We start from the raw sequence: 26,985 nt of genomic DNA on the forward strand, positions 1-26,985 counted from the left end.
TTCAGAATGACTGTAGAATAAACTGAATATAGGACTGGGGCAGGCAGGGAGAGGGGATCAGAGTTAATCTATTTGGACAAATTAGTACTATCAGATACCCCATTAAAATCAGTTCTAAACTAAAATTAGCCTTTTAATCATCTGAGCTGTATGACTGAGCCATCATATGTCACAGACAGCACATAAATAACTAGAAGCTAATGAAATACAATGCTGTACTTCAAACAAAATCAATCACCAATTCCTTAGAATTTCATCCAGGAACTGAGTTAATACTGAGCAAAGACAGCGAGAAATCTCTAGCTGATGAGTTTCTAAGGAAATCTGTTACTACAAGAAACATGTTCACTTCTCTAACAGGTACAAACAAACATAACTGATGGGAAGAATACAATCAATAACAGAGTTTCCAAAAATACTAGGACTGTTTATCTTAACATCAGATTTGAGTGATTTCAATTAGATGCAGATCTTTTCTGGTATTTCTCATCTTTGCCAGCTTGTCAGATAATTGCCTCCCGAGCAACTGTGATTATCAGGCTTTCTCAGTTCAACTATTAACTCATTCTTTGACTGAAAAAAAAAAAAAAAAAAAAAAAAAGTCATGCTATTTTGAGTTCTTTTTCAAAAAGACAGGAATGCATCACAGCCAGAAAGGTGTTAACTATACTACAATCATCATTCAAACATATTTTTAACACCAATACCATGAGATAATAGAGAATTTTCTAGATTTTTGTCACCTGCTGCTGCATTTTGTACACAGAGGGGAAAAATATGGTTATGTCCGAAGTTCATTGGTTGATACAGATGAAATTTGCTATTAATGACTACTCATCCTGCATCTGCACTTTATTACCACTTTATTATGCTCATCTTGCACAAGATAAGCACACATGAGCCAGCATTATAGATAATTTACAAGAGAAATAAACCAAATTGAATACTTTTCACCTCCAATGTGTGATACATGATTATAACTTTCCTCGAATCAGAACCACAGCCTGCTGAGAAATAGCATTGTGCTTTAAAAAGAACCATAGTGTTTCACCCTAGAGTTGCAGCATATGTTTGACACTGGCTTTTAGACAAGAGGAGCATGGATGTGTTCTGTTTCTAGGAGTCTGCAGAAGGCTTGGGGACTGTGTGGATTAAATGCACTGTACAGATATGCAGATTTCACCAGTATGCTGCTATCTTAGACAAATTTCTGGCAAAGTGGAACCTGTAAGAATTATTTATCCTTCTGTAATTAAAAGATCAGAATAATCATGTTTCACCATGACAGAGTATCACTGGAGACAAAGGAAGATATTAGCAATTGCTTGCAATAGGCCCTTCAAAATAAAAGCTGTCTGTACCTCTGAAAGTGGTATCTTTTTTTTTCTTCTATAACATATTTCTTTTCATGGAGGTATGCTGTAAAATAAAACACTATTCTTCATTTTGCTCTAAAAATGTCTGCTTTGAACTATTTAAACTATTTTAATTACTCACTGTTTTATCTGCATAAATAAATTTGTCTCACTGACCCATATATTTCTTATCTAAGTGAACCAAGCGACTTCTCCCAGACCACTTAGTGCAGGTTAGCCAGGCTTTGTGAGCAGCATATAATGATATGCAAACCAAAACCATAACTATGTCAATTTAAGGTCAAAAAGGCCTATTTGTGGTTATTATGGAAATCAGTTCAAATGCGAGGTGCCTAAACAATGTGTCTTTGCGTACTGGCTCAGCAAAAAACCACAAACAACCTGCCAACATCTGCTTTTTGAAGTGTCAGATAACATTATTTCCAGGATGACATCAAGGGCCTTCATTGGCTATGCATAAGGTCAGTGAATATTAACTTCATTTACACTTGGCTGAGAATTGGCTGGTGCCAACAATAGGGGTTTAGATCCTCTGCTGAGCAGGGTTAAAAACTGACAGAAAGCTGCCATTGAGGAAGATGGATGATCGTCCTGGCTGACCCCATTCCTCCCCAAGTGTCACAGCTTCGGCCTCTTTTCTATCTCCGCAACAAAAGACCCTCTCTGAGCTTCCCAGTGGCCTTCAGCTTTATTGGCGCTAACAGGCCCAGACATTTTCATCGATTGGATTCTCTGCCTCTTAAACACAAGAGCTTGCCCTCCCTGGCTAGCCAAACCTTGGCACAGATGTCTTTTTTTGTAATTGCTTCTCTGCTGTCTGTTGGGAAGGATGCAATCGGACAGGCGAACATCATGTCAACACAGAAAATGCTTCACCATTTATCTCGGTTTCCCAATGGCATTTTAAGGAAAGTGATACCCTGCTTGCCTGAGGTGGGGGGGTTAACCCTGCAATGTCTCAAAGTGTCTATAAATACAGAAAAAGAAGTTGCTGTAATGTTCCTGTAATAAAATTATACTGTATTTGTCCTACACATCATTTACAAATTACAAATTTAGTTTTCTCAATCAAAATGTTAAAAATCTACATCTCTAAATGCACAAAAATCAGCTTAGTGTTGTTACCATGTATGCTTCTACATCAGATCCTCAAGGGCTTTTTCAGTCAAGTTCAAAGTATAAATTTAAGGCTTGAATAGTTAATAATGCAAACATCTATAGAATTTCCAGTCTATTTAAATCTGAGAGCATAAACTTAAGAAAAATCACAAAAATACACTGGGAGCTTATATGGAACATATCTATTACATGAAATGAAAACAATTATTCTAACATTTGAATGACAAAAGGACTGGAGAAAGGATATAAAGAGCTGAATATAGGATATAAAGGATGTAACAGAGCTGCAGAGAATGCTTTCAGGTTGAAGAAAAGCAAAACTGATGTTCCTTCATATTTTTTTTTCCAAACATCTGCTACTGGACATTTGCTGGCAAAGAGTAATGGATTTGACAAGCCACTTGTTTGATCCAATACAGCAATTCCTGTCTTTCTGCATACACCATGGAAACACACAGCCTCCTATCATAATTTATATATTTTCCCAGATTCTGGGCTGTGTTGCATGTGCTCTGTGCCAGACTGATTGTTCAAAGCCACCCTTCAAGGCACTACAGCCTGCCAGGGGACTGGCCTGCCACTGAGGTGCAATCAACAGGATTATAGCAACCCATGTTCTGCCTAACAGATTTATAGCCAGAAGTGAAGGAGCACGGATTAAATGCTCCTATTAACACTCATAGCTCAAGTTACCTTGCAGGGATTGGCACAACTCTCAGAACTAGTGATGAACTGATGGAAAAACAAACGGGCAGGAAAACATCAAACTGATCCTTTTTACAGAGATATGGGGTTTGCATTAAATAGGATGGAATCATTCTCTCAAATATGAAGGTAAAAATAAAGACTACAAGGGAGGTCACAAAGTTGGGGGAAAAAAATACAATCTAACCTAGCAGTTCATCCTATAGGTGAATGGAAGTAATAGCCACCAAAACTACCTCTCTGCCATGAGATGGCATGGTAAGATGGATCAAATTCTTTCAATTCTCCAGTAACACTTGTATTTATAATTGAGGGAGGGTGTTGGACTGTGTGTGTGTGTCTGAGGCAGGGGAGTCATCAAGCAAAAAGTCAAACATTTTCTGCTGGAGGAGAGGGAAAAATGGCACCATTTTCAAACTAGCTGCTATAAAATAAAAATAAATTTTAAAAAAAGGGTTTACCTCAGTCATAAAAACAGTAGAAAAGAAAACCCAGTCATAATTCAGCCATAAAATAAAAAGATGTACTACAAAAAAAAAATGCGTGAAAGTAGCTGAAGTGATTTTTGAAAATACTGCAATACATATATTTCTTGGAATGAGATGTTTATTGCATACAGCCTACTGCAATATAACATAATGCAATTGTGTGATTGTACACCAAGATTCATGATGACTTTTTTTTTCACTACTGGAAGGGAATATTGTCACAGTAATGAGGAAAACACACATTTTTCATATTTGTAGTAATTCCTATTAAACAAACTGCTTTTAGCAAGGACTGCAAGACTGGGCCCTTGCTCTTTGTGTTAATAACAGATGGTTATGACATGGGGCCAATTCCTGTTTTTCTTACTTTCACAAGCAGTCCCAAGGGACTCATTATTTTTTTTTTTTTTTTTTTATGAATAAAGCAAGCAAGATTTTACCCAAGGGAAAATAAGCAGTTTTGCAACAGAAACGTTTGTGGTGCCCTTTTCCAATGGGTAAAAGCAGGGAGCTCTGCCTCATTGCAGGAATACCCTGCCAGCCCCTAAGAAGCACCAAGGAACCCCAGTAGCAGGTACTTGTAAGAAACAGGGAAAGAGAAAACTGGCAGGCAAGTATGAAATTATAACAGCTCTCAACAGATTTCCCCAATATGCTTCAGAAACTGTTATCAGGGACAGAGATTGGCAAGGGATTCCCAGCAGCACGCTTCTTCCATCTGGAGTGGGTGGAACTGCAATGTCTTCCAAAGCTGAAAGTTATGGGGATTTTAAAGAAGACAAGACAGATCCAATTTTTTAATTTACAGAGTCATGTAATAGAGTTTTGCCCCCATGGATAATCATAGGAAAAGGGCTCCAGTCATATGCTCTCCTTTTCAATCACCAGCCCACTGCCTTAATAAATCCAAGTCAACCATGATATATTTGGAAGCATATTCAAAAAATTAAAATTGAGAAAAATTATCAGAAATAAGTACCTGTGAAGCAGGTGCTTATCATATATTGATGACCAGGCTGTTCACTTACAAAGGAAAGTGTCATCTCCCTGAAAGCCTCTCCAGCCCATAAACCACCATACTCTGTTTCTTTAGCTAAGTACGGCCATCTTTGTATGAGCAGGTGTCCACCACAAAAGGCAGGAGGAGTTCAGACACTCTTCCCACAACACACAGCCTACTCAGCCAAAGGTAAGTGGAATTGGTATGTGACACTCTAAGAGCTTGCTTATATCCTCCTTTATAAGGAGGTGTGAGGGTGCCATTAGGGTGTCTTCATTCTACTGAATTTAAATACACTACTGATTGCAGGAGATCCATGCAACTGGTATTACTGCAGGTATGTAAAACTCACTTCTGAAGAGACCATAGAGATGGCAAGATTGAAAGACCTCTTCCATCTCCCTATTTCAAATTATTATAAATGAGGGGTTGGGGATTTTCTTCTGCCTAAAGAAAAAAATTGCATTAGTATATATCCATTAGGTAAGTACATACAGCACTCCAAAAAGCAACATAAAAATATTGCTGAATGATTAAGCACCTCAATCACAAACAGCTAGAAAAAGAACAGTGACATGTTATTCATATTTACCACAGTAAACTGAACTTTTCTTATCTGGTGACGACAGTGCAGGAAAGTGAAGGTTTAACTTACAAATCAAGTGAGTCTAGGATACATGGAAGGATGTCCTCCCTTCAGAAAGAAGGACAGCCTGAGCTTTTTGTGTATGGGGAGCTGATCTGTAATGTTTCTGTGTATTCAGATGACCTGAGCAGGTTGTTTGTGCATAGTCCCAGAACATGTCCATCAATCAATGTCAACATTCTTCCAAGCTCCACTCTGACTGGCAACTGACAGTCAGTTATCTCCTGAATGTTAATTAATAATGAATACCCTTGTCACTGCTTAAACACACAAAATGTCTTTAAATGGTGGAATTATAAAAGTAGGGCTTGTTTTGTGAGAATAGTTACTGCATTTTCATTTAGTCCTTGTATTAAGAAGAGAAATAAAATACCTTACTCAGATACTGCACATCATTTGTGCTATCAGCCTGTGCTTTATTTTCTAAAAACCATTCATCTCTACTTGTCATGGAATTTTGAATCTTATCTTCTTGGATACATGATTTTTTACAACAATAATACACAATACAATGACTCTAGCTCTAAATATGACAGAAAATCTTTAAGATAAAAGATCAAAAGTAGGTATGTCATTGTCTCCTCCTATGTCGCATTTGCCCAGGGAAAAGAAAAACTGTTTTAAAAAGATGTTCTTTCTCTCCCTTGTTTACCAGCATTATTCACTAGCAATTCCACTGACAAGGCTTTTTCAATAATAGGAAAATAGAGACTTACTTTAGCTGACAAACAAAAGCTGACAGACAAGCATATACATCATAAAGACAAAATATTGTGCCTTTAAGTCAGAAAATTAAATGATATGCAAATAATTATAAGTGTTAAGTAAAGAGTAGATACAGTCAGAGATCATAAATAGAAAATTCTATTCCATCTGCACAGGGGGACATGATTTTGAACCCTGCTTATGGTTTTAAGCACATTATACTTTCACATTTCTGAGCATCAGACTGCAGATGAAACCCAGCTGAGATGTCCATAGGTGAGATAATTAGGTGACAGTGTGGAGCCTTGAGATTTGCTAACAGTTAAAACAACGCCCATTTCCTTTAGTAATTACTGGAAGGACTTTATCACTGCTCTCTTTTTCTACTTACTGTCAATAAAACTGATCACACTTTGAAAGTTGTCCACCTATCTGTATAACAGACAAATGTGTCCCTGCACAATCAACATAGAACAATGTCACAATTATAATAGACTCAGTAAATAATATAATGAATGCCATTTTTTTCAGAAGAGCTGATACAGAACAAACCTTCTCAATAAACTGAACATTTATTTTTTTTTTTACTGGGCAAATAAATTGATCAAGAAAAAATATGTTGACATTTTGAAACATGAGAAATGAAATATCCAGGATTCAACGTCTGATTTCAGCTAAGAGGCTGTATCATGGGCCTGATCCAAGACAATAAAATCAAGTAAGAAGATCCTCTCTTAGAAACTATTCCAGTCACATCTCAAAACCATCTCTATGTAGCAATTAAAAACAAAATACCAAATACTATTAAAAAAAAAATCTGTTTCATACAACCTTTTTCTTTCTAGTTACATTTTCTTATTTGATGTTTTAAGACTTCAAGCAACACATTTGAACAGAAACAAGAGAAAAGATCAATACATCTCCATTTGCTTTGACATACAAACACATCACTCTTATAAGCAAAAAAAAAAAAAAAAATCAGTAGAACTGTTTCTCCAGTTCTACCATTCATACATATATACACAATGCAAATAATTAATGAAAACAACATTATGTCAACATTTGGAAACACTAGAACTCAAATACTCAAGATTAAATGGTTTCTATTTTATATGCATGTCTGTGTGTTTATATATTATATACATTCATATAAATAAATAAATATATCTATATAAAAAAGAAAGTTCATAACCTCATAAGGGATTGGATCTGTCACTCCATATGAATGGTTCTAACTGCTACACTATGGGAAGAACAAGTTTCAGCAGTAGCTAATAAAACCTTCTCACTGTGATTGCATGTTGGTTAAGAGACATGCTATTTGATGCAAGAGATCCAAGCTCAAATTCTCCACAGCAAAAAAAATAATTGACCTAAGCCTGGATAACATGAGTTGAATGAGTTCATGTAAATATGGCCAGAGACCACAGACATGTTGCCCACTCAGACCATGTCCCACAGACAAATTTTTGAACATGCAATTTGTTCCAGCATTAACAGAGCTGAGTTGTTTGGCACGCAAACAACCCAATTTTTAGAAATACAATAAGCTTTACTTTTAGAGCCTCAATTGCCAACATTCTTTAAGAATTTTCATGGTAGCAGAGGATGGATTCCAATATTTTATACTGGAGGTTTAATGAGTTTCTCAACACCAACTATATCCTTCTGTGAATACAAATTGATTGATTCAAATAGGTACCACACAGACTTTCATTAAACATATCACTTCTTCTCAATATCTACCCATAAAATAGTTTAGTGCCCCAAAAATAAAGAAAAAAAATAAGAAAAAAAAAAAAAAAAAAAAAAAAAAAAAAAAAAAAAAAAAGATGGTACACTCAGGAAATTAAACAAATACCGTTTACTATCCACAAAATAGCATTAGTTCATAAACTGAGAAACTGAGGGATTTGGAGTGTTGGAGGCCCCATGCCATCCCAACTTTTCAGGTCAAGTGGATCAAGACATTAATATATGCTCCATAAAACTCCTGAGTTTTGTTCTGGTGGTCCATCACAAGTGAATGAAGGACATCCTGCCTTCTCCTACACATGGGTCTAGACTTCCATAGAAAATATGCACACATACACTAAGTTATAAGACTGCAAGTAAAACATATGTATGGTGATTTGAGAAAAAATGGCTCTAGCAACTGTCAGGGGGACATTTGCAGTTTAGTCACATTATGAGGACACATCCAGTAAGACCAAGAAAAGGATTGTACAGCAGGTCCCACGCATGTGCCTACATGAGGCCACCACATTAGTCACCTGCCAGAAAGCCTCCAAATACCACTTGACCCTCCCCCACACGAGTTTAATCCATTGTGTTCCATCCACTGTAAAGTGAACACCAGTCATCTACACTGCATGATATATCATATTCACTACATGCAAGGAAAGAATAATAACAAGTTATAGGAAATAACTATGCTAGAGATTATACATCTCACCAGTGGGAGATGTACCATCAGTGTTATTTGAGCATCCTGTTAATATTCATTTCTCTGTATACATTTATAGCAGCACAATATTAAAATTCTGAAAATTCTAATATAGCATGCATTTAAATATATTTCATCAACATAGAAGTTTCAAGTTTATATGTATGCTTACACTTACCTAAAACTTAAGCACTTTCCTCAGTAGGAAAACAGCAACACGTGATGTTACTGTCATTAAGTTAATGGGATTCCTGCCATTAAGTTCTGGGGATGGGGCCCCAGCCTGCAGTTCTACAGATAGTTTCCTCCATTAGGCATTACTTCCTTAAAATACTTCTAACTTGTTTAGTGAAAAGTATAAACCTCATTTTATGAGCATGTTTATTAATGGTAACACATAGTATCAGAAGTTTTTTTGTTAAAGAAAAAAAAATTCAGCAGCCAGCCTGCTGTAGACTTATTCCAGCCTCTCTAACACCTTAGTGTATTTCAGTACAACAAGAAGTAACTTTTGCATTTATGTATACTAAATACATTGCAAAATATTAACAGTAATTATGTTTCTCAATCATGTACTTCCTTTCTTTTCCCATCAATCACACACATTTGAGGTATGCACTGATATCAGATGATATCAACAATTGGAGTGAATTAGACTTTTATTGGAAAAATGCTTGATACTATTATTGCAGGAAAGCTATGTCTTGCCAAGAGACACATGTAACTAATCTAGATCATAAAAATTAAGAGGCTAAAGTATCAAATTATCCTGAGTAAAAAACCCTGATGTTTGTTAGAGATATGAGCAACTTTATTATCCTTAAAAAAAGCAGGGCCACCCAGCTAAATAAAAATGTACAGGTACAGGTACATGCACAGGATCTGAAATCAAGAAATACAATATTTGAGCCCAATTCTTATTACATGCAAGTTTTGCACTTGATTGCCTTTGCTATTCTGAATTAGACTTATAAATTAGCTTGATATTAACAAAAACTTTCCAAAGAGCATATACATTCAAAGAGGTAACTTTTCCTAAATGGAACATCTCCCCTTAATGAAGAAAACCAGAAGGAAAAAAGTGCTACATACTGAACAGACACTCTCCTTTTTGCTGGTATGTTGTGTTTATTAGGGGGACTGTGAAGTCAGAAACAGTCATTAATAGAAAAATATACAAAAATGTATACAGAAAAGTGCACATAAAATTCCAGCAGGCACACATTGCTGATGTGTCTGAGAGAAAGAAATGAAACACGAGATTACCATGGTTTCTGCCATGAACTGTTAACTGGATACTATCCACTTTCACATGTTACATAGATTTTTCATTAATATTAGGGACACTGTGAGAGACAGGAGCAGCACAAAGATTAGGAAGTGCACAGGGGTAAAAGCTTAAGTAAGGAGAAGTGTGTTCATAAAAACATCTTAAATACATTTGCTACTGTTGCTGTTCTCATAATAATAAAACATTATAGAAGAAATTAAACACACCATTCAGTGAAAAGGAGGTTTATCTTAATGAAATTAAAAACAGGTAATGCTGACTTAAATAGTGCACTTGCCCATTTTTTGATTCTCTTTGACACCACAACACTCTGTGAAGGATTAGAGTAGAAATCATCTGCATATTTTTCCTGTCAAGTGCTTGACTTTTGATAAGTTCCCTGAATATACTTTTCTAATTCTTTGAAGGAAACTCCTACAAACTGTTTTACTCTCACTTTGGTTACAGCCTTAATTTTTTTAAAAAGTAGTATTTATAGTAAGTCTAGGAGAGGGAAAAAACAACACAATTAAGTTAAATGCATATAATTTATGTAACTTATTTAAAAGCTTCAAAATATCCATTTCGACTTTGCAGATATTAATTTGAACGTTTTTAAGTGTTAATCCACAGTAAACTGTATACAGCTTATTGTTTTTATTAACTAAATTAACATTGCAGACAGAGCAGCTGAGAAGTCAAGAACCAAAAATTAATTTTTGCTCAATAGTTCAAGTAATAATAAGCATTACATTAACTGAAAACCTACACTAAAACTGTGTCCACAGTTTCCCAAGTGAAAACAGAAAAATATTAAGGATTTAATACTGCTTAATATATAGGAACTGCTGTTGAGGAGCAAGTATTTTCACAATAACAGAGGAAGTTTTGGATCCATCAAATTTCAGAAGCTAATCTAGTTAACCAAACATTTTGCCCACGTATTTTCCTTTTTTTTTTTCAGTTTCAGTATCAAACATAGATCTCACCATATGGTTGTCTCACTTCTTAAATAAAAACCTCAAATTCAGTCCTTTATTTAAGGTTCCTTATTTTCAGAGAATAACTCAAACTTTGAACTGCAGCTTTCTTGAACAACTTTCAACAGCCTTTCACCACAGAGATAATAGACATTTTACAGATATATGAAGTAAATTAGGTAAATAGTTATTAAGTTCTTCTCTTTCCTGTGGTTGGTTCTTCCAATAATTGATCCCTACTTTCAGTTTTTCTGTTACCTACTAACTCTCTTTTTTCAGTTCCTGAAACCTTGTTTTCTGGGTGAGTTTTGTTTAGCTTTTTCTGAGAAAGCTAATAGTCATACTTAAGGGAATGCATATACACTTATGATACTCCTTATGAGGATTATATGTGATTTGTCCCACTTGTACTCAGAAGTGAAAGACTACTTAAATTTATTTTTAGTAGCCGAATTCTGAGAGGTTAACAGAAAGCCTGGACAAAAAGAAAAACCAGACCAAAACATACAAACCACAAAAACCTCTCACAGTTTCCAAGTATGTAGCTTCTTTTCCATGTAGAAAAACATTTTTACGCTTATAAACACAGCAAACTTAGAAAATTACAGTAAAGCCATTAGACACCCTTGCACCCTTCACAAAAGATTTCCGAACAGGAAAGTTTGTTTCAGAAGCAGAACGTATGGTTTTGGGCAACAGACTTGACAGGATGAGATTCCATTTCTAAATACCAGCTAAAGCTTCACATAGAACAAACAGCAGATAGACTTTATGGCTATGGAGTTAATGGCCCAGCTGTTGAGCAACTGTAGCTAATTCAGCAGTGGCATCCCAGACCCGTAAAACAGACGGTTTTAGTGCTTCCCCCTGCAACTAAAGGAGATATTACCAAAATTCTCTTAGATTTCATTGCTGGTTTTGTTTTCATTTCAAAATCTGTGCACAGCAGTGGATCTGACCCAAAAAAAAACCCTAAACAACAATAGACATGCACCAAATTTAGTTTAAGAAATTGGTATTCATCAAACCTCAAGTAAAATGTAAAACTCAAATTAAATCCTGGAGACAGCAGAAGCTGGGAAGAAGGGCAGGCTGGAAGACAGAGGAGAACAGAGACAGGAGAGGGAAAGAGCCCTACATTCAACCACATTGTCAAAAAACCCTACTTCTAGGATCTGAGCTTCTGATTTGCCTATTTGCATGTGCAATTTCACCTCTTTCAGCTCTTTTGGAGAAAAACTTCTAGTTTATTGGAAGCTAAATTTGTCAGTAGCTCTGCAGGTAATTCATTTTAGGGATTACTCTGATGGCATTATCAATGAAAACTAGATACTTTTGACTGCCTTCATCACTTATCACTTTGACTTCTCATCATTTTACTTCGGAGAGGATTCTGTATCACCAAAAATATGACAGTCTATAATCATACTAATTCAGATACTTCAGGCAAAGCAACCCTACAAAAAATCAATTGTATCAAAAGACAACACAAAGAGACCTGAAACAGACTTTTACGAAACATGAAGGTATCAGCTTGTTTCAGCCCTGACCACTGAGACCACCTACCATTTTGTGTTACTTAATTTGGAAACCACTTTCCAAGAGATCATGTTTAACAGTGGACATAGCTGCTTTCCCTTTCTATTCTCTGTGCTTTCACATCCAGAAGGCTGAAGAATATGAAGAAAGTAGGTCAAAGAAATCCAAATTAGTTAGAGAGACTAATTTGTAAAAATCATCCTCTTTATGATTGTTTTGAAAGGAAGATATAGCAAGAAAATATACCTTTCTACAACACCTCCCTGACACAAAGGAAGTCAGAAGACTACAGGGTGAATGATAGCCAAAGCACTCAACTTTTTATAAATTCCAAAGGGGGCTTAAAGCAGAAATCAAAGCTCTCCATTTCATGGTAGAAACACCATCAGTGCTTCTTGACCATCTAGCTAGAAGGTCCTACTTTCACTTTAGAGTATCTTGTTTATTGTTCTGAAACCTGCTAGGATCCTTTGCAAAGATACCTACCTGTTAAACTTTTTTTTAATCAAATAGTTCATATTCAGCTGTACGTGGTGCCTGATTATCAGATCCCACTGACCTTTCTTTAAAAAGGAACAGAAAAGTTATTTAATATGTTAGGGAATAAAAAGAGAAGGAGATAGATGCTCTGCTGTTGAACTTCTATGGGCTTCTGAAAAAATGACAAGACTCAGTGACACAGAGATACCCTCATTCTCTGCTCAAGTTCAATTAGCTGAAACTAATTACATTCTCTTCCCTAGAGTAATTTTGGAAGCAAATGGAAGAAAGGTAACTCTTTCTTCAAAAAAGAAAACGTTTAAAGTCTTGATGAAATAAATGCCATTGAAATGTTTTCTATCATTTTCCCCATCTCCACAAAGCAAAAAATTTTCAAGTTGAAAATGCAGGAATGTCAGCATAGGTTACTCAAATCACAAGTCACCCACAGCTTCTGTGACACACTCCCTGAGCTGAACTCTACACCCAATTCACAGTATGTGCAACTTGGGCTTTTGGGAAGCATAGTAATATTTGTTTTAATGACAACTTATTCACATTTCCATCTTAATTAATTGTCCTTTATTAATAAATGTGTGGCACTTCAGCTCCTAAATGGAGTAACTTTAAAAAACAAAACACACAAGAAAGAAAACAAATAAACAAAAAAAAACCAAAAAAAAACCACAACCACACATATTTTACCACAAATACACAACACATAAGGGAAATTCAGTTTCTGGATCTGTTATAAAGCAATATCTCACAAAGTGAAGAGATAACAAGTTTGTCCCAAGAAGAAAAAAAGAGAAGAAACAGATGCAGCTTGCTCTTTGGCACACTTCATAGCACTTGACAAAGTCTGGAAAGAAAAGCCTGTAGTTCCCTTTTTACCTCACCAAGATAAAATGTGCAAAGAGCTATAATTCCATCCTCACTTGGAGGCCAATAAAACAATTGTTAATGCATACAGTATTATAATATGCTTAACAGTAAAATGCACCCATTTGTCTTTCCCTAGGAATTTGAAATTTTGGACTTGGTGCCCAGTGATTCTATTCTCAGTTCAGTAATATTAAGAGAAGCTTCCTACCTTTTGAAATATCACTCCACTGCTCTGATTGAATAAATTTAATTCTCTCTCTGTCCACCCCCAACTAACATGAAACAGATGGAAAATACATTATACTTGAAACTCTCATAGAATTATTTTCACCTTCAAATATCAATCACTGATCACAGTGTACTCCTTTACATGCATACCATATCAAATGAACTCCACTGTGAGAAAAGTCCAAGTTAGACCTATTGGGAGTCCACTACAGTTACTGAGAAGTCCATTGGGTTTTGTGGTTGGGTTTGGGTTTTTTTTTTTGTTTGTTTTTTGGGGGGTTTTTTTTTGGGTGTTTCTGGTTTTTTCCAGAGCAGATGCAGTACATAGTGTTAAAAGAACTAAATATGTCTAAGCACCTTTCTGGTACAGCTGTTAGGTACCCTTCAAGATAATCCTTTAAATTGTATGATTTCCACACCTAGTCCTAGTGCTACACATCAACAGACCTAAAATCAACACTAAGGAAATAGTCTCAAAACAATAGTTTGCAATACAATTGCAAAACAATTAGCAACTGAAAGTTCAGAGGCTCACATCATTTTCCCATATTTGTTTCACACATCTTTAAGATTTTGCTTTAAATTGCATTTGTGAGCTCTCTGAAATTTGGCTCTCTTATGTATGTGTTAGACCACTGAAGTTGCAAGGATTCTTTGGCACTCATATAGTGAGAAGTAATCGGTGTACATCCAAAAGGAAAAAAAAAAATTAACTCTGAAAGATCAGGCAATGAAGAGGGAACCTTATTTTCCAGATTATGTGTTTCACCACTTATGATTGTTTTCTCTCTTATCCTTCCTAGCACTACAAGTTACTTACATTCATTTAAAAAGAAAAATGCATCCAGTGCAGAGCTGTGTATAAATCAAAATTCAATTGTTTTAGTATCTGTACTCAATAAATTTCACAAAGAGGAGAGGAGGTGTATGCAAAAGAAACACATTAGTCAATCACAGACAGCCAATCAAGCTAGCGTAACACAAATGAAAATCCCTGCTGAGTTACAGGCTGAGGAGCTATTTGGAACTACAGTGTGGACATCTACTCCTACCTTTCCTACAACACAGCCAGATAAGGTACTATTCTGTATCTTTAAAAGACCATCCTACTGTGTTAATGCAGCAGAGCTCCAGCAAGTGCAAGAGAAGAATCACAGACTGCCCATCCTGACAGAGCACAATACTCTCCACTCTGAGCAGTCCTGAAGAACTCACACAGCATGCCAGGTACAAAGTATTTGTAGAAGTGAGCCCCCAGAGAAGGCTATAAAAGCCCTAGGTTAAGGAAGCACACACCAACTTGCTTCCACTTGATCTGCTACACAGCTTGACAGTAACAGATAGCCAGTTGCATTAGTGTCAATGTTCAGATAAGTTTCTCTCAGTATCTGTCACAAAAAACAGACACAGTATCAGTGTGCCAGCTGCATTATCGGTCGCTACATAGTTGGTCATACTTAATAACATCCTGGAGCCCGGACAGGACGCACAGACAGCAATTACCAGCGTGTGCCACCCAGATCCGACTCGGGGCTGCACTCGACGAGTGCCTGCCTGCCACCTTTTCCCTCTCAAACACATTAGCTTGCCTCAATATGGGGCCAGAGTTTGTTTTGAAACGCTTAACAGGATCACTGAAAGAAAAGAGGAAAAATACCATAAATGATCCTCTGGACTGCTTCCAGAGTAGCGTGTTCTCCTAGCGATTGCTTTGGAAGCAAGCCAAAAATGGGAAGTGTTCTTGCAAATGAGCACGCCAGCAGGCTCAAGTACAAGTTATCATTTAATTCTTTTGTCAACATCAGCACAGTTAGAAATTAAGAAGCCTGTTTAATAAACAGGTTACTTGAATTCCAGTCACCAAACATCAATTTCTTCTCTATCCATCCCTGCTATGCTCACTCAGCTCCTGTACCCCACCCCCTTCCTAACATACACTGGGGTTTTTTTTGGATATTTTCTCTCCCTTATTGAAAGTCAAATAAAATTAGTATATTAATTACATCAATGATAAGTAGGTCTGTAATCAAGAGCAAGTTAACTAAAAAAAAGGAAAAAAATCAGTCATTCAGAAAAAGAAATACTAAAACCTCAACATGGACTTCTATGGGACACAGCACTTAATACTTTTAACAGACCTCTAATACAGTCTCCTGAACAGTTGGGGCAGTTTTTCACATTACAATTACTCCTAATGAGATCACCCTCTGCACTGTTTAAGACTTCATCCCTTCCCAACAGAACAATGAAAGATCTGTGTGGAGCTACAAAGGCCTCAGATCAATTCCACTCACTTCACCTTCTACTGAATTTCCTCATAAAAACTCATCAAAAGCAAAACTGGGTTTTTTTCATGAGGACAAAATAATAACAAAGAGACTCATTTACTTTGTTTCTGGATGTCCCAAATCCACTACAGTTTTCAAAGTCCTAATCAGACTGAGGGACCTCAGACTCAGTGAGTGCTGACAGCTTCATTTTTGATATCACATACATTTCTCTTCTTCATAATTTTGTGTGATTTTTTCCACTTTTACACTTACAATATTTCTCATCAACAAATGTCTGCCTATCTTGCAATAAAAATATGCTGGTATATAACTCCTTGTGTTATCTTATGATAAAAATGATAGCCCTTTTATTAAATTTACATGAAAATATCTCTTCTCAAACAAATTCTTGCTCTTACTGAAAATAAAAACAATAAAATATTCTTTCTTATCATAAGTAGAAATAACTTATGCCTGTAGCCCCAGTGAAATCATTGCTAAGGGCAAGAATAATTCTAAGAACATGGTTAACTGTATTAGTCTTGAATCAGGAAATACAACTCAGTAGACTGATCTGCTAGTGTTTTAATAAAATAAATAAGTAAAATAATCACCATGATCCAACTGCAAGCCAAAAGTTTAGAGTTAGTTTTGTAAAAAAAAAAAAAAAAAATTACCAAAAGGATATCATACTTGATTCTGAAAATTCAATACTTTGTTTGAAATATCTGTCTTGTGTTTAGAATTTTTACACACTCAACACAAATCCCTAGCTCAGTTTTGATCTTTTGTGTATTCTTCCCACTGCTAACCACACCCCATTCTGTTTAGTACATCCATTTTAGTTTCCTTATAATTCTGTCAGAGACCATGTGAAAGAAGAAACTGTTTACCTTTTCATACCTGACATTATTAATACAATGTTCTGAGATACGTGTGACTTACTCAGCCTTACCAAAAGGTACAAAAAACACATTAATCAGTTCATGTTAGTCCTGAACCTATCTTTATACTTCTTATGACTTCAACTTTTTTTCTTTACATTTAAAAGTGCACTGTGCAACCACTGACTTTCATAATCAGACAGACTGACTGATTTAGATTAACCAGTGTGAACTTCACAGATTGAGGATCTGAAAACTTTACAAGCAGACTGATGATGCATTTCTCTTAACAAAAAACAAGCGAAGAAAGAAAAAAGGAAAAAAAAAAAGGAAAAATCTGGTAGCACATGACCTACAATTCTACAGCAAGTTGTGTGTTTACTCACGTTCACAGGTGTCTCCTTTCTGCTGGTATCCTGCTTTGCAGATACATTTTCCAATAGGCACTAACCATTCTCCCTCCGCGCTACAGTGCATCTTTGGCGAGTTCTCCGCCTCCTCTTCCGCGCTGCTGACACAAGTTCCTCGCACTTCAACTAGAGAGGAAAACTCTGAGCCAGTCACTGTGTCGGGAAAAATAGCTAAGTTCTCAATGATGGACCAGCACTTCTTGTAGTAGACTTTGACAGAGACCAAAGCAATGCAGGCCCCTACGTCCTGAAACGCAAGATAGAATCCTTTTTTGGACAAAGGTCCAATTTCTCTCACCTCTGTGTTAAGTTTCATTTTTCTCTCCCCAAGATCACCCTGGGTAAAACTTTCATCTGCTGCAATAGTGTCTATTTTTACATATTGGTTTTCTCGGATATTCCTGCCAGTGTCGTAGTCTGTTTCATAATAATACAAGTTAAAAGTTTCTTTACAAGTCCCCAGAACTCCAGGAAGACTGTTACAATCCCTCAGAGTGAATTTCAGTTCTACAAAAATCCTTTGTGCATTGCTTTTTGCAATCCAGTTAGTCCGAAGCCAGTTGTTTTGGTTTGATTCCATCACCTGGCATACCTGGTATGTTCGTATAGGAGTGTAGTTTTCATCCAGTCCACTAATTTCTTCCCACTAAAATGATAACAAACAGTTAGTAGTAAAAAAGAAATATGTCACCAGATGTAACAAATGTAACTACTGAGTATTTTTAAAAGCTTCACAAAACTCATGTCTCCCTTATTTTATTTTTTTTTTTACAGTAAGTTATTGTTAAAAATACTGTTGAGCACCTAAATGAAGAAAATACACATTAATGCAAGAGTAAGCTCTCTCTCCTTCATGTCTTTCCCATATACAACTTCCAAAAATCACTGTCATATCATGGGCACACTTGCAAAGGGGCAGCTTCAGAAAAGGCTGTTTAGCATACCCGTTTCTGGTTTCACCCTGAGCTCACACACATTTCTTTAAGGTCACAGTGGTTTTGAGCGAGCAAAGACCAAAAGAAGGGAGGCAGCTTGTCTTCCAAAGAAGCCTAACATGAGTGAAGTCTTAGAAACTGAAATTGCTTAGCATTAGAGTACATAAATCTTGTGCCTGTAAAGCTTCCAATGAAACTTGCAGCTGTATAGAAAGCAGGGGATTGGGTCCTGAAACTCATGAGACAGGTGATTCCCACCCCTGTGTGATTGAAGTGGCATAGAGAGAGGGCAAGAAAAAATTAAAAATCTGAAAGCAAGAAGACATTTGAGTTGTCTCCTGTTCTTTCAGTCTGCCTTCTGTTTTATTTACAAACAGAAAGGTTAAGTAGCAGCTCCTCCTCACCTCACCTTTTGTCCAGTGGTTGCACCTGCATTAGAAGGGGTAAACTTCATTTAGCTGGGAGTTCAAATGAACCATGAGACTATATACAGAATTAAAAACAACCCATATGACTGAAAGCTCGCTGGTTCAAAGCCTGAGTTCTGTTGATGCCCTCTCTTTAGGTTACCAACTGTGTAATGAGCTGGTAAGCCTTTAACAATCCCAGAGTCTTTAATAGCCTTTGGTAGCGTGGGAATTTGCACATCCACCAATGGCAAACCTTCCACTGGAATCAACCAGGCAGATCAGCCCAGGTGTAACCAAAACAATTCTTGTCTCCCACCTTTTTCCACATTTCTTGTAACATCTCAGTGCCCGCAGAAGTTGCAGCTGTAATAAATTAGAGGAGGGGGGTGAGCTATCGTCACCCCAGGATTCAGGCAACCATGACTTCTCTGGATGGCACTTAGCCCTCTGGCCCTGTGTCAATAATGCACTTAAGCTCATGCTTAAGATCAGTGACTGTACTTATGAGCTTAATGGTAAGCACATGCTTAAGTGCTCTGTGGGACTCGTATAGTCGGCACCTCTGCAGGATAGAGCATCCACTGACATTCCTTACACCACAACCAAGCATGGAAGGCATTGGTTTCCCAGATCAGGAGCCACACAGTGTACATTACTCTGCAAGCCTCTCTGACAGCAAATGAGAGCATTTTAATGTTGTTGTCTGTTTCAGGAAAAAAGCAGATGTGGATGAATTGGTGCTGGAAGTTATTGCCCCAAAATGTATCACAGCTGCAGATGCTGAAATGCACAGAAGTTGTAAATATCAAAGCACATTTCAAGGACCTACAGTTAATATAGATGAGATATATACAGTATTATATATGCATATGGTATTAAATGAGCATTATTAAATGCTCAGGGAGTTAACTGAAGTGATTGCATATGGAACTGTAGTAACCTCTGAACAAAAGAAAGTCTATCTTCATAACAGATTTATTAGAATGAGTAATTTTTTTTTTTTTTTGCCTCTATAAGAGGTAGAAAAAAAAACAAGAAAAAAAATGTAGCCCTGGATTGAGAGGGTTTTGGCTATATCACAATAATAAAAAATATATTTCTCCATTAAAAAAAAAAATCCCATCAAGATGACACAAAAGGCATAAAGCCTAACATTTTGCCAGGTAATGCTATGTCCTTTGGGGTTTCTTTGAGATGGTTTGGGGAGGTTTTTTGTTTTATGTTTCATCTTGTGCAAGCACACTTCACTTAAGACACCAAGCCAGATTCTGCAAGAAAATATTCAGTAAGACAATGCATTGCATCTTTGACATGAAAGTGACAAGCATCACGCAACAGAATCTGTCTCCTTGAGTTTTGATGTGGATTGCTCCACCAAAACTAATCACCATTCCTCCTCAAAAAAACCAACAAACAAAATACATTTTACAAACTCAGCCTACACTTCACAATACAACACTAATGAGTTTTCTCAGAGTCAAAATCCCACTACATGAGACTAGCTAACATTAAAGAGATTCTTATGCTGCAGTCAAGGAAAATAATACAATTTTTGTGATCCTTGGCATTAAGCACTGGAGTTATTTTTCCATATTTTGCCACAGCCAAAATATTAAGGAAATGTGATTTATGATGCAATTATGTAATCAGAGTGTCTGCATGGAAAAAAAATACATCAGTACCTCAAGATGTTTTCACCTATGGCAGCTGAGGTCACCATTCATTGAAGTCTTCTTATAGTGATCAATTTCACAGAAAGAAAACTACACTTTTCTTTGTCCTACTGCAATATATGGTGCTATAGATGCAAATCTATTTGAATATGAGCTGTTCTATTGGTTTCAATTTATGGTGTTTTAACTCCTTAGTTATATTAACAGCATTAAATGTAGCATTTGCAGTTGAATGAGGCATTTAACAAGTGTCTGACTGATATATTCTGTACTGTAATGATGCAGTAGCTTCTCTCAAAATTTTCTGTGTTCATTCCCATGAAGTCTTTATTGCATAGTAAATAATTCATTAATTAAAATTAGAAAAACATTTATTTTCAAAATTACATTATTAAAATGGTACTTTTATGTTAATTTACAGACAACTTCTTGTGAAAACTTTCACACATACAAATCTAGCCATTAGTTTTGATTCACTTTTAATTTGTGATTGAAATTCGCTTCTACTTCTGAAACTCGCCTTTCACTATTTGTAGAATTTGACTCTACTTTCATCTTTCAGTGTGCTGATGTGCAACATGTGTTGACATGTCTTTCATTATCTACAGGTTAGTTTAATGTAAGTGCCACCAAGCTAACCTTTCAAACACCTCTGGTAAAGGCTTCCATCAGCACCAAATGCTAATTGCTGAGGTTATTGGCCATCATGCACATTGAGCCCGCACTACACTCCCTCTGAAGTCCTTAGATTAGTTTCCAGTTTATGCTTGTATTGATACTACAGTCTTACTTTTAAAGAAAGACACTTCCACATTTTCATTCTTCTCACTTAAAGGATTTGTTACACTTTATATCCCTACTCACACTTCACGCTCTTCTGGCTCCAGATTTCTAAATGAAGTGAAGATTAAGGGACTGATCCCCCAAGTTCTTGTTCAGGCAAAGCATCACAATAGATTCAGCAAGAGTGTGTCCATGAGCAAGAACTGTCCATATAATCCATGATTTGTCAGACTAAGTTCATGTAGGACTGAGTTAAGATAGGACAATATATCCATTAAATCTTTCTGAAAATGTTCTTCCTCAATGCTTGAGGAAAAAGAGGTTTTATACCACTTTTAATTCAGACTCAAAGCAGCATTTCTCAACTTTACACATATAATAAATAGGACAATAACACTAATGTTTCTAAACATCTCATTTTTTATAACTATGTATTTTACAATGGTACATTTCATAGAATGCCATGAGATTAATTTGTACGCAAGCTGGAGGTGGCCTTAACCACATAATTCGTGCCTAGTTCCAGAAATCAAGCTCCTCAAGGCTTGGGGATGTTTCAAGTTTGGAATGTCATTTCAAACACATCTGCAATATAAATGTTTTTATTTTAGAGCACTTCAATCTGTGCTATTCAATTACAAAGAAAACATTGTAAACAAATTTATGATCACCCATTCTACAGAAAATGAAAAACATATTTTTAGAAAGCTTCCACACAGAAGCAGATCTGTTGTTTCTAAAGGAAGGGGGGAAACAGTGATTTAAAATACTCTGTTATAAATATACAGTGTAATCCTTTGTACAGCACAAAGAAATACAGCACTACAAAACATAAAGGTATAAAAAGTTTCCAAAGAGCTACTTTCTTTTAATTAGCTTGTACATTTGTACACTGTAACCTGAGGTTTCATTCTAAAAATGAAGAAGCCATAAACACTTGGTATGATTACTGAGAGAAATATGAGGGGGAACTAGTTTAAAGCAGGTCTTTCAACTGCTTCGATAAAATAACTACTCATCTTTAGGATCTTAAGTTTTGCCTGCAGTACTTACCCCATTGGGAGGAGAGGAAATCCATTCCAACTCTGTCTGTTGTGCTTTAGAGTCCAGCAATATTACTAAAAAAAAAAAAAAAAAAAAGAAATTCCACAGCTTGTTAAACATAACAAGGGGTGGGTTAAAACTAAGGAACACAATATGAATTTTAAAAAGTTATAGAATTAATATATATTTTTATACAGATTATTAGTTATTCTTCACATTATTAACAAATTATCTGCAACAACGACTAGGTATTTATTTGTAAATAGAGAAATTAATATGCGCTATTCACATGTAAGCAGACATACATAAATCTTTACAATTTCATTGCTTAAAACAAAGTGAGGGGGGTTTTTTATGTTCTGAAGTGCTATTAATCAGTCATTAAGATGCATGCTCCCTCCCTCTCCTTTTTTGTAAGGACATTTTCCATATGCTGGCTATTGCAATCACCTTAAAGCACACAGATACACAAACATTTCAACACATTTCCAAACTGATTTATACAGGATTGGTCTATACCTTGCCGAGAGTCGCTTTGAAAAATCAATTATCTTTTTTGAGTGTCAAAGTGAAAAATACTTCCCTTTGGTGATAAAGCAGTAATTCTGCAAATAAATGACAACCAGGAATACAGAAAATAAAAAGCCTCTGCAATTACCTCACACCTTGCATACACAAAATCACACTAATTCACATTATGGTAACAGCTTCCTAAAATCTCCACGCCATGGTGACATTTACATACAGAAAGACATCAGTTCTAGCAGCACCACAATTATCTTCAGCTAAACATAACCCTGCCTCAAAAAGTGGTTAATCACAGCCTAGTAAACCAACTCTTTAATAGCATTCCTAATTTGAACCCCTTCTACATATCTTTAGCTATAAAGCTATTTATAACTTTGTACACAGAATTTCTGTACTGTCTAAGATATTTACATGTGTGACTTAAGGCTGCAGCTTGAAGCAACTTTTGTCAGGTCTATCAAAACTGTTTTAATTCTAGCTCTGGCCCTTTGTCCAAGGAGAATTTAACACAAAATTTCACTAAATAACACTAAAATGATACCTAAAAAGTTAATTCATACAGTAATATATGGAATGTTAGCTGAACACAAAACGGTAGCTTCCAGGCCTGTGTTTCAGTAATGAAGTGGAACTACTCATTAAGGAAGTTTGATAGTCTCCCTCTAGAAAGATTACCTGCTTATGTCATTAAGGTTGGATTCAAGGGGCTTTACTTTGTAACACTTTCTGCGGAAAAGCAGGTGGTGTGTTCGGCGGCTTGTTAAACAAGAACATTTATAATGGTCCTGGAAAAAAAAGGTACCACCAAAAATTTAACCGCTTCAGCACCAGCACACTACGGCTGCAATTAATTACACTTTTTATTTGGCAGTAATTCTCCATCACGTAGCAACGGGTGAGCACATCAGAGAAAGAAAAGACACCAAGCAAACAAAACAAACAAAAAGAAAACCCACAAAGAAACAAACAAAAAGAAAACCCAACAGAGAAACCCCTGCTCTGGAAACACCCCTCGCAAAGGAATCTTGGCGTTCCTTCTGGCATCCGGAGTTACCGGGGAAGAGCTCTCCAAGCCAGCGGCTGCTGCCCTGCTCGCAGCGCGGGGAGACCCGCGGCCGTCACGGCTCGTTCAGCAGCGCGGGGAACTAACGCGGGGGGGACGAGGGGACGGCGCCGTGCCCGCCGGCACCGCAGGGGCTCCGCAGCCTCCGGGGCTCCGCAGCCTCCCGCGCCCGTAGCGCCCCGGGGCTCTAGCGCGGTCCCTCCGGGGGGGAGCTCCGGACCGCGCACCGCGCCGCAGCGCGACCGAGAGCGAAAGGAGGCGGAGAGGCGGCGGGCGAAGCGCGGGGGCGCGGCCGCGGGCAATGGGATCCGCGGGGCCTCTCGCCTACGCGGGAGCCGCGGCCGCGCTCCGGGCGCTGCGCGGAGCTGCGCGCAGGCGGCCGCGCCCAGCAGCGGAGCTTGGCGGCCGAGCCGCAGCGGAGCGCCGGTCCCACGGCCGCCCCCGCCACACCCCCGACAGCCGCGGGCTCGGGAGGAAGCGTCCGGGACAGCGGCCCCAGAACAGAGCCCCGAGCTCTCGCCGCCACGGAGCGAAAGGATAGCCCGGTCCCCGTGTCTGCGCTGGACCCGAGGGTCCTGCCGCTGGCGGAGGGCTCCGCAGGTAACGCGGAGTGTGCCGCGTTCCTCTCCAGCATCTCACAGTGGCTTGCATTGAGCTACAGAAAAGAAACTCGGCAAACTTTACAGCCTTTTACCCCTCCCATCTCTCTTCCGCACCCAGCGAGGAGGGGTAGGAAACCTCGCAGGGCTGTTGCCGCCACCGAGCCTTCGGCGGGGCCGGCGGTGAAGCTACAAAGTTACTTTTTTGTTTGTTTGTTTTGTTTAAACTCGCTCTTTCTTCCGCTAGAGTTTTCTGCGCTTGCAGCAGGTAGCGGCTATCAATCCCTGTCTGCCGCTCGCCCCCTCCTGACCCTCCTTCGGCTAGGTGATTTTCTCCGAATATACAGACATTATACACGCACACTCATAGCTATAGATGCAAATATATAACCACCCACACACGTATTACAGAAAAAAGCGGGATAGGCTACTGGGAAGCACCGGCGTAGCTCCGATCACAGAGCAATCCGAAGGGCACAGCGGGGCAGGCAGCCGCAGCCTCCCCGCCTGCTTCCCTGTCCGGCTGCCCGGCCCTTCTCCTCTTCCCACCCCCGGCTCCGCGCTAGTGCCCCCCGCGTGTGGGTTTCTGTGCTTTACAGCCCCTCCAAATAAACTTTCGAAATGCTGCTACGGAAAGGCTCCTTCTTCTTTCCCTCTCTAATCTCGCCATCGACTTCGTCTTTTAAGGGCAGAGTACATTTTAATTGAGGCATTTCTTAAAGCTCCAAATTATATTTTATTGCACGCCAGAGGTTTGATGAAAAATACCGACGCATCCAGCTGAGGCGGGGGGAGCCCCAAAATGCATACATATGCAGAGGCACCGAAAATGCCCTGAGTCCCCTTTCGCTGTCATGTCGTGTGTGTCGTCGTCCTCCCTCCCCCCCCCCCTCAGAAGATGGAGACGCATCTTTGCCTTCGGCTGTCAAGCGCGAGCAGGGCGCCCCTTTAAATCATTTCGGATCTTCTCAGCGTGAAAAAAGAGATTCTTAAATGGACTTTGTGAATTGATTTTAAGCACCTACATCAGTCTCTGATACAAAACTGCCTGGTTTGTCTCCGTGCGCGGGGGAGACAAATGTGCTGGGTGCGCCTTACGCGGACCCCAGTATTGGACTGATGAGAACGGGGAAGCTGCGTTGTGATACGCAGATGGTGTAAAAACCTCTCCAGCGATACCAGGGGACAGCACACGCGTTGCAGGCACACGACGCCAGGCTGTATGTAACCCTAAATACATGCCCAACCCGCACGGCTGGGACGTGCGGAACTGCACCCCGATGCTCCTTCCCGCGGTCTGTGCCCGGCGCCGCCGGGCCGGAGCGCTGCAGGCTCCCGCTGGGGAGCGGCGGGGAGCGCCCCGCAGCCCCAGCCCCGCGCTGTGCCTTGCCTCCCACCAAGCGTCCCGAGCCCTAACACTCGGCCCCTGCCCGCGGAGCAGCGAGGATCAGGGCTGGCACGGGAGAGCGACGCTGCCCTGCACGGATACCCGGCCCGGGGGCTCTCCCTGCCCCATTCCTCCTCATCACGTGCGAATGGCTCACAAACCTCATTCCTGGGAGCAATGGCAGTTGTCCCGGTTCCTCACACATACATACGCACAAACCCCAGTGAATACCCTCCTTTTGCCTCCCTCCCACCTCAACCAAAACGTCTTTTTTTTTTTTTTTTTTCCCTCGGAGAGGGGGCTGGCAAGCAGCTGGCAGGAGCATGAAGGTCCCTTACTAAGCCTCCAAACAGACTTTGTGTGCAAAAGCAATAAATAAGCTCAAACTTTTGTTTTCCGCATCACCTTACCTTCTTTTGCAGCCTGTGCCTCCCCCGTGTGTGCAAAGCGGAACAGCCAGACGGAGCACAAAATAATCCAAGAAGGGAGCCTACTTTGGAAAGCCATGGTGCTGGGAGCGGGGTGATTTTATATTTCTAGCTCTCTATTCCTAGACACTGCCACTGCCGCCACTTGGTGGGTGCGAGAGGACGGTGGAGAATCTGCAGCGCTAGTCTGTGGCTCGGCGCTCCCTCCCTCCAGGCTGCCTTGTCTCTTTCGCCTCCTTCTCCTCCGCCTCCGCGCCGCTGCCCGGCTCCCGCACCGGGCCGGCCGCCCGCCAGCCCCGACTGCAGCCCGGCCGCCCGCGCCGCGCGCCGATAATATCAATGAGGGCGAGGGGGCGGGGCCTCGGAGGCCGAGAGGCCCGTCCCTCAACGTGACTGACAGCACCAACTGACCAATCAGCAGCGGATATCGGCGCCCGGCGGGCCGAGCCGCCCCTTGAGTCGCTGCGGCCGGGGGGGCGGGGTCGGCGGCGCTGGCCAATGAGCGCGCGGCGGTGTCGGGTGTCCGCCGGTGCCGGGGAGCCGCGGGCTGCGCGCGGGGCGCAGCGCTGGGACGGAGGGACCGAGCCGCGAGCGGGGCGCCGAGCCCGGGCGGCTCCCGGCGCAGTCCTGCACGCCTGGAGGCGACCGGATCGTTCTGCGACCGAGGGTGCATCCTGCCCCTGCATCCCTCCCATAGGGCTCCT

At 39.4% G+C, this 26,985-nt stretch overlaps 1 protein-coding gene across 6 annotated transcripts in view; it reads right to left on the bottom strand.

Moving 5' to 3' along the window:
- The window catches only part of EPHA7 (EPH receptor A7), a 151,925-nt gene extending 125,340 nt beyond the window's left edge, over nucleotides 1-26,585 (bottom strand). For 5 of the 6 annotated variants that reach the window (XM_079297711.1, XM_079297709.1, XM_079297710.1 and 2 more), the window contains exons 1-3: nucleotides 26,264-26,585; nucleotides 22,286-22,350; nucleotides 17,408-18,077 (exon numbers count right to left, since the gene is read on the bottom strand). In XM_079297711.1, the coding sequence (XP_079153837.1) occupies nucleotides 17,408-18,077; nucleotides 22,286-22,350; nucleotides 26,264-26,360 (832 nt within the window). In that variant the 5' untranslated portion in view covers nucleotides 26,361-26,585. The remainder of the gene's footprint in view (nucleotides 1-17,407; nucleotides 18,078-22,285; nucleotides 22,351-26,263) is intronic. The other variant, XM_079297712.1, reaches the window with a different exon arrangement.
- Nucleotides 26,586-26,985: the final 400 nt, after the last annotated feature.

The sequence above is a fragment of the Erithacus rubecula genome (genome assembly GCF_903797595.1).
Source record: "Erithacus rubecula genome assembly, chromosome: 2".
Lineage (NCBI taxonomy): Eukaryota > Metazoa > Chordata > Aves > Passeriformes > Muscicapidae > Erithacus > Erithacus rubecula.